Raw genomic sequence first — 8,407 nt, 5'->3', positions numbered from 1 at the left:
GCCTCTCGCCACTTACCGCCGACCCCGCGGACCCCTCTCCGGCTCCCCGCTCCGCTTCCGGGCGCGCGGCCCCAGCTTCCGCTTCCGCCCACCCCAGCGCGAAGCGCCGCCCCGTCCGCGCACCGAACTCGTGTCGGGCCCGGCCGACCGCACCGGACCTTGGCCGCGTCCGCCCTATCCCGTGAGCGATCCTCGACCGGCCGCCAGCCTCAGACACCTTCCGGCCCGAAGGCTCCTCCCCTGGCTGGGACTCGGGAAACCCGCGCGCGCGGAGGACACGGTCACAGGAGCAGCCTGCCGCAGCAACCGATGAAACCTGGACTTCAGGCGGGAGCACTCACCCTCGTGTACTGTGCCCTGCCTGTGCCCTCCCCCGCCCCTCCAGGTCCCATGTGCAAAGGAAGCATGTTGGCCTGGTCTGGGGTCCGGCCAGTCTGGCAGCCCCGACCGGAGGCCCTCCCTTTGCCCTCGGCGCAGTGCTGGCAATCTGGAGCCACTAGAGCCCACCCAAGGCTGTCTCGGAAACAGGTGCCAACGGCTGTCCAGCAGACCCAACAGAGGGGGGCGGGTCCTGGGTTCCAATGCTACAGCCATCAGTCACCACCCAGGTAACCAGGCAACCAGCCTCAGGTGCCCTCTGGATGGTACCCAAACCCCACACCCCTCTCCCAGAGGGGAGGTTCTGACCCAGAGGGAGACTGACTTGGAGGGAAGCCCAGGGAACCCAGTGCCTCTTTCGGGCTTGCTGAGCCCAGGGAAAGGACACACCTGAGTCTCTGAAGGAGCAGAGGATCCCTAAAATTTTAAATCTTTAATTTTTTTCACGTTTTTCCTTCTTTTAGCTTCCAAAAGGAAAGGAGTGTAGCGCTCCATCACCTATACAAAGTCCACGGACCCTGGACAGGGGCTGCCTGGGTCGACCAGGGGTTCACATGCAGTCCCCGGGCGGGGCGAGGTCCAGCAGCCACTTTATTGCTGAGGTCCCGGCTTGGTGCTGCTTGGCTTGGCCTGGAGGCACAGGCCACTGCTAGGCACGCTGGCTGGGCAGCTCCTGGGATATGAAGCGGCGCAGGCGCTCCAGATACTGACTGTAGAGCTCGATGTCGTTGTGGCCTGCGCCCTCCACCCACAGCGGCTCCACGGCCTTGGGGCAGCGCTCGTAGAGCGCCAGGCCATGCGAGAAGTCGATCACCTCATCCTCCGTGCCGTGGATGATAAGCACCGGTGACGTGATCTTGGACACCTTCTCGATGCTGCGAGGTGGGCAGGGTGCGTCAGGTCTCCGCGGCCCACCTCCCGCCCAGCTCCCCCGCCCCCCCCACAGCCCGGCTCACTTGGGGAACGCATCAAAGCAGTAGGTCTTCTTGGTGTCCGGGAAGGCGACACGCATGCCCGAGGTGAGCGGGGAGTGTAGCACCACCGCAGCGCACTCATAGCGCGAAGCCAGGTCCACCGTGGGCACCGTGCCGATGCTCTGCCCATACAGGACAATGCTGTCTGGGCTGATGCCATACCTGGTGGTGGCAGGTCAGGCTTAGTCGCAACGAGCAAGCAGAAAAGTGCCCACACCCTCCTCCGCCCCTCCAGGTGAGCCCACCTGAGGCCTGTCGCCCCACTAGGGCTGGGCCCAGGAACTGTGCTCTGTCCTCCCCGCAAACCGAACAGGCTCGCACCCAAAGGCACGAGGGGACCCCGAGGGTGAGGACTTGGCCAGCCACCTGCAGCGCCAGGTCACCTGGCTCCAGCCTCACTTTCTCCCATAGTGTCTACTCAGATCACACCCGGGGAGCACCTGGTGGGAGCCCCATGGCCACCCCATTGCTCTAAGGGGCAAGGTAGGTGCCTGCTCCTCTGGTCTCCCACCACACATGCACAGGTACACCCAGGAGGTTCACGGACCTGCGTGGGGCCTTCCTGTCCCTACTGTTCTGGACTAGGAAGTATGTCTGAGCCCCCCCCGCCCCCGGAAAGCATCCCTCAGCTACCCTGTCACTGTTGCAGTCCCTTGGTGACCCCCAACCCATACTGAGTGATCAATCCAACACGGCTACACAGTAACAGCCCTGTGGGCACCTTCCCTGCAGAGTGGCCTGGCCCTGAGTCCTCCCCAACAGGCCTCCCCCACCCAGGGTGGTTCACTCCAGAGCCCCACGTGGCTGTTTCCCTGAATGGGGACCACTCTCCCCTGCAGAAGGCCGCCACAGCGCTCATGCACTCCAGACCTCCCAGGGCCACTTCTTCCAAGCAAGGGCAGGCGTGTGTTGCACTTGGGCAGCCCACTTGGTCAGTTTCTGCACCTGCCCAGCCCTAGCAGCACTCTAGGCCAGTGGCCACTGCTTGCCCTGGCCAGCTGTCCCCTGGCCTCCGCAGCCACTGCTGTGAGAACAACCACCCAGCCGATCACCCAGCTCCAGCAGAGCTTCCCAGCTGCCGCCGGGTGTCTCCAGGAGCCTGGTGGAGCTGTTCTGCCTCCCCAAGCCTCCCGTGCCGTTGGCCACAAGCTTCCCCCCTCCCTCCCACTCTCCAGCTGCTGGGTCATAGCAGGATGGGTGGGTGGGTGGGTGGAGCTCAGAGCCTGACCCCAGCGGGGTGTGACTTGCAGAAACCCTGGCCAGCAAGGATGGCAGGAAAGGCTGACACAGCCACAGGTGGGCACAGACCTTTACCATGCTAGCCAGGACAGGTCCGTGATACCAGGGTAGTGCCATGGGACCCCCCTCCTGAGGCCTGTAGCAGGGACTGCCTGGTACATCACCACGGCAACGAGCCCCACCTCCCCAGGGTAGGCAGACTTGGAACCCTGCAGGAGCTGGTCAGGGTGCCATTCAGGAGAGCTGGGGGAAGTGCGCCAGGGTCTGGTGCAACGCCGGACAAGGGGCAGCACGCAGCAAACACTGGCCAGGGAACAGAGACTGTGTTTCACGTACGCCTATGAGAGCTCGAGGTAACCGCCCTGGGTCTGGGTGGCCAGGAGCTAAGTGTCAGGAGGAGGATGGCTCAGGCTGCAGGGTCCCATCTCGGTGTGTGGCAGGGCACTGCCTCTGCTTACTGACCTCTCTGCCAGCCATTGTGCTGGGCACCAAGTCACCCTCCAGAACCATTCAGGTCCAGAGGAGCCAGGTACCACCCAGATGAGGCCAGGTTCCTGACCACGGGGCCTCGCTGCCCCTCCCCCAAAGCCCCATTGTGGCTGCCTGGCCCCACCTGTGCCCAGATGCTTTTCTGGCGTTGGGGTTGCCAAATGTCCCTTCAGGCTGTGTCTTCAGCCCATCCCCTCCCTCCGGGCTAAGCCTTCACTCCCCTGAAGGCAGCCCAGCCCTGCCCTATCCTGTCCCAGGTCAGGTGCTCCCAGGAACGGAAGGGCAGTGCCAGCCCCCTGTGCACCAGTCACCACCAAGAGGGGCAGGGCAGGGCCAGGCCTCGCCCAGTAATCCATATGGCTCACAGGGCACCAGGCTTCCTCCCTTCCCAGGCTTCCCCCTTCCTCAGGCCACCCACATTGCCTCGGGTCTGGTCACTTCAGAAGGGGCAGTCCAGGCTGACGCCTCACCCCAGCCTATCAGCCCAGCCGTCAGAGTGGGGTGGCCTGTCCTCACCTGGTGCGCAGGGCCTGCCAGGCAGCATCGATGTCAGCATAGAGGTTCTTCTCCGAGGGCCGGCCCGAGCTCACTCCGTAGCCAGAGTAGTCATAGGAGAAGATGTTGCAGTTGATGCGTGTGCCCAGACCGATGTAGAAGCTGCTCATCTGGCCCAGGTCCACTGCATTGCCGTGCGAAAAGAGAACCGTATACCTGGGGGAGGGGCACAGGTCAACGGCGAGAAGAGCTGTCCCAGTCGCCCGGTGCCCGCCAGGGAGGATGAGTGTTAACAGAGGACAGGCTGTCCAGCCGTGCTGCAAAATGCGTGCTCTCGGGAGGAGACGCAGCTGGGCCCAGGCCTCCACAGGGGCCACGGGCTTGTTCACAGCATAGGGCAGTCTGGCTGCGTGAGTCTGGCGGCCACCGTTGCCTCTGTCCACTCTCCTCGGGAAGCATTCCTTTTGGAGAGACTCTGGCAGCCCAAGTATGTGGGGGACCCTCTAGAATGAGGTGAAGGTTTCTCCACCAGCAGGGAGGTCCCCACTACTCCTGACACGGCCCCACCCAGCACGCAAACACAGCCATCCCTATTCAGTGGTGCCACGCCCCTCCCCTCCACAGAAAACCAGGGCACTCTTCCGCCCTGGCCCACCAGCTGAGCAGGACCTGCCCAGGTTCACCCCGGGCACCAGCCCCAGGCACACACCCTGACAGAGCAGGGGCCTGGCCGGACCCTGGACAGACTTCTTCCTCCGGCACCACCTGCCTCAGCCCAGCCCAGCGGAAAGGTAAAAGTTCACACTTTGCTCTTTGATCTAGAACCCAGTCTGGTCTAAAGGCAAAGCATCTGGAGAACCCCACCCCTGCCCCATCCAGCAGGCTCAGCGAAAACCTGTTTCCAGCACAAAGGAAGAAGGCCCAGAAGGGTCCCAACAACCCAAGAACGGTGCCAAGACGTCACTGGGCACCCCGCACCTGAGAAAAGTCCCTGCGCAAGTGAACTGTCACATCCCAAAGCAGACAGCATGTCACTCTGAGCCACTAGGGTCCTGTTAGTCAGGTGGGGTGCTGGAAGTTACATAGGAGAGGACACCAACTGCCCAGGGCAGTCAGACACTCAAAGTGAATCTGGATCATCCCTTCCACAAGGGAGAAGGGAGTTTCAAGGATGAAGCGCACCCCAGGATATCATCCTCAGCCCACAGCTCACGTACGGGGCTCACCTGGCACCGGGCACACAGCGCACATACATGCAGGCCACACGGTTGCCACGGCTACTCTTGGTCAGGAAGACCTCAATGGCGTCCAGCTCACGTTGGCCATACTGGAAGTCAGCGCGCTCCATAAGATGGAGCTTCCAGCGCCCAGGGGTGCCAGCAGAAGCCCTCAGGGTCCCTGAGGGAGCTGCCCCAGCCCCGCCAGGCCCTGGCTCTGGCTCAGGCACCAGTGAGTAGGTGGGCTCTGGTGGCAGAAAGGCGAGCTTGGCAGCAATTCGGCCGGGGCAGGGCGGGCAGCAGAAGAGGCAGCAGAGCTCAGTTACCGACAGGCCGTTCATGGCGGGCTCCAGGCCCTGGGGAGGGCCTCGTTCGACAGGGGAGAGGTGGGGGGGCTCCGAGACACAGGCAGCGTGGAGGGTGACCCCCGGCCACCACCCCAGATGAGAGCCCCGTTAGGGGGCTGCAACCCAGCCCCATCGTGGTCCAAGTTGAGCCCTCGAGAGCCTCACAGTCGTGCGTCTCCACGTCGTGCAGAGGGAAGCCCTGCAGGGAACAGTAAGATGAGATGTGAGGTCCCTGGAGGCATGCCAGAAGGCGGGGAACCTGCCCTGCCAGATGGGGAGGCTGGGACCCCACCCTGTCATTTCCAGAGCATCCTGGCCTTCTCCAAACTGTCCAAAACTCTCATGCCCACCCTCTAGCTCTGGGATTCTCCGACTTCCGGCAGCTGGCTATGTGGAACAAAATCCACCAAGTGACCTTTGTACGGCGCCAAGCTGGCCACACCCCATCTGCTGCCCCCATTCCTCAGCTTCAGTCACCAACTCTCACAATTTGAGCCCACTCAGTCCCTTGGCCCACCCCAACCTCACCCCCACACACAGCCCCTGCTCTAGGCCCAGGGAAACCCTGTCCCTCTCCATACCTCTGGTCCCTGTGGCTCACCCCCACTGTCCCCCAACCACTGCCACACAGATCTTCAAAGACTCATCCACCGCCCCCAAATGACAAGGCCACTGAGGCCAGAGTGGGCTGCTGGCTGGAGGGACCCTTGCGGGCAGACTGCGATATCCAGAGAGACAGAGGAAACAACACAGGCCTGAGAACAAAAGCAGGATATGCCGCAGACTCACAAGCCCGGAGGCCTGGACAGTGGCCCTGTGCTTGGCGCTGGCTGGGGGTCCCGGGAAGCCAGGGCTCCTTCCCCGGCTGTCAACGTAGGGCCGGTGATGGGGAGCATGTCACTCACTTCCCTGGCCTCAGTTTCCTTGTCTATCAGTGCAGACACAACTCATCTCGCGGAGGAAGTAACCATGAGGCAGATTAAGGGGTATGGCCCAGGGGAGAAACTCAGAAGTTCTTCCCTTTTGCACGATCGAAAAGCTATGTATAGACTGGAGCTAAGTCACCAGGGCGAGTGCTGCCAAGCTGCCGACAGACCGGGAAAATATGCAGGTGTGAGAGACCTGTGTGTGTACTTCGTTCTGCCACAGCAGAATTACACGCACACTGAGTGTGTGCAGCAAGACATCTTGGCACCTTGGTTGGTTTTAGAGTCACAACATTTGAAAAGCACCTGGCTAGAGACACACAAATCCAGAGCAGGCTGGAGCTGGCGAGGCGCAGAAACACACCTGCTCCCTCTGGATCCCAGTTCCGGGATCCGAGCTGAAGGGCTAGAGAGAGGTACAGACGCAGTCCCCACATTGGGGGTACACTGCGAGAAACCAGAGAGCTGCAAAAGCCAAGGTGGGAGCACAGATAGCTTCCTGAAGTGCCTGCGCACCCAGGCAGAACACATGCTTTTATGTGTAAGCATTTTCCAGAGGGGATGGTCTCTTTTAAAAAAAAAAATTTTATTTATGCACACAAGAACTGGGTACAGGCCAGAGGTGTGGGGGCGGTGAGAGGGTTCACCAGAGACAAAGTGGGGAGCAGAACAGGAAGACTGAAGTACACTGCTGAGGGGAGCAGCAACATAGGAAAGGTCTGCTGTGCCCTGTGGGTCACCCCCAGCCGGGATCGAATTCAGGTTGCAGTGGCTGCAGACAGCTTCACGGTGCTGCACTTTAACCCCTGTGCCACCAGGGAGAGCCCCGGGATGGTGTCTTCCTGGTTCTGAAAGGTAAGAGTTTGAGGCGTGCCATCCCCCTCACTCCCAACTAACAATGTCCAGAAGCACTTTTGATGTGAAGACAGTGAAGGGTGCGCCCAGTAGTGAGTGGCCAGAGGCCATGGACACTGCGGGACAGCCCACAAAGGTACCTTCCCTTCACCACCAGGAAAGCTATGTCCCCGAAGTCCCCCAAGACCAGGATGCTCAGGACCAGTGTCCAATGTATTCTCAAAGGTTCAGGTCAACACTGCACTCCCCAGTGGTGCTGGGGGGCTGTGAGAGCCAGAGGTTTAGACAGGGAGACCAGCACCGAGCCAGATGGCAGGTGGAAGGATCTAGCAAGCACAGCGGATGAAGGGTCAAGCCAAAGTGGGCAAAGTCCAACAGACAGAACTAGAAGCACAGGTATCTGGCCTTGACATCTCCCCTCACCCCCTGGCTCCCAGGCTACGGGGTCTTCCTCATTCCCTCCAACCCCTGACCCTGCCCCCCCAACCCCTACCCGGATGCTGCAGGGGTCTCTCTCCCTGGCAGTCCCACCGTGGGCCGCCATCACCCATTCCTGGTCACTCGTTCTCCAGCAGCCAAGACCAACCTGATCCCACCACTTCCTTTTGGGGTGCCCTACTATTTTGAGAATAGAGAACAAATCCCTCACCCCAGCCCGCTGCCAAATTCAGGGGGGCCTCTCCAGTTCACGCATCTAGTAACCCACTCCTCGTCACTGCCCCCAGAAGTGACACTGCTCTCTTCCTGCCTCAGAACAGGGGCCCACATACCTCCCTCACTGTGACAGGGGGCTCCAGAAGATCACTCGTGAGTGTCACTCCGTGTGCCCTGAAAGCTGGGTCTTGGAGGAGCAGGGCACTCCCAGGTGTCTCACTCGCAGGGAACCCAGCCCTAGCCCTGAGCCCTGGCGCCTCCCTCCACTAGCACACACTGGGCGCCCCGCTGGCAGGGCCAGAGGAGTTATGACAGCCAACAGGGACCTGAGCAACTGCAATACTCTAGGACGACCTAAATACAGACGACACGGTGACAGCACCTCACCGGCCAGCCAGAGTGGGACAGCTGCCCTGAGTGGTGCAGAGAAAAGTGCCCGGCACAGGGCAGCGGGGAACGCAGGAGCAAAAGCCCAGAGGAGACTGGGAGTTCCAGAAAGCACAGGTCCCCAGCTAGAACGAAACAGCCAGGAGGACCTGAGCAGAAGGGTCCCGGGGGGAGCCAGGGGCGGCCGGGCCGCACCCAGGAGCGCTGTGGAGGAGGAACTTAGCCCTGGAGGAAACGAGGAGCCCTTGGAGGAGTCCTGGGACAGGGGACACCTCGGCTCGGGTTGGAGGGCGACGGTCCCCGGCTGCAGTCTGGAAACCGGACGGGAGCGGGGCCGGGAGCCGGCCCAAGGGTCCCGCCGGCCGCAGGGCGCCCGCGAAGGGCCAGAGGCGCGGGGAGACGTTTAGGGAGCGGGGCTCCGCCGGGCTGGCGGGGTCACACCCCGA

At 61.9% G+C, this 8,407-nt stretch overlaps 1 protein-coding gene across 1 annotated transcript; it reads right to left on the bottom strand.

The window, feature by feature from the left end:
• Positions 1–796: 796 nt before the first annotated feature.
• ABHD17A (abhydrolase domain containing 17A) lies at positions 797–5,356 on the bottom strand. The gene is made up of 4 exons (XM_004689387.2): positions 4,802–5,356; positions 3,597–3,791; positions 1,335–1,514; positions 797–1,253 (listed from the first exon to the last, which is right to left on the bottom strand). Exons 1-4 carry the CDS (start codon positions 5,131–5,133, stop codon positions 1,028–1,030), a joined length of 933 nt encoding a protein of 310 aa, XP_004689444.1. The 5' UTR covers positions 5,134–5,356; the 3' UTR covers positions 797–1,027.
• Between the last annotated feature and the right edge of the window lie 3,051 nt (positions 5,357–8,407).

This window comes from Condylura cristata, unplaced genomic scaffold (assembly GCF_000260355.1).
Source record: "Condylura cristata isolate star-nosed mole 26May11 unplaced genomic scaffold, ConCri1.0 scaffold00025, whole genome shotgun sequence".
Classification (NCBI taxonomy): domain Eukaryota; kingdom Metazoa; phylum Chordata; class Mammalia; order Eulipotyphla; family Talpidae; genus Condylura; species Condylura cristata.
Note: the sequence above shows the minus strand (reverse complement) of the source record. Positions and strands in the feature narration are given on the sequence as shown.

What these genes read in the sequence shown, in the direction of transcription:
- ABHD17A (XM_004689387.2), bottom strand. Translation starts at nt 5,133, where the DNA reads ATGAACGGCCTGTCGGTAACTGAGCTCTGCTGCCTCTTCTGCTGCCCG. An exon ending in TGGCAGGCCCTGCGCACCAG is followed by an intron (nt 1,515 to 3,596) that starts GTGAGGACAGGC and finishes TGCCACCACCAG; the next exon opens with GTATGGCATCAGCCCAGACA. An exon ending in TGCTTTGATGCGTTCCCCAA is followed by an intron (nt 1,254 to 1,334) that starts GTGAGCCGGGCT and finishes CCCACCTCGCAG; the next exon opens with CATCGAGAAGGTGTCCAAGA.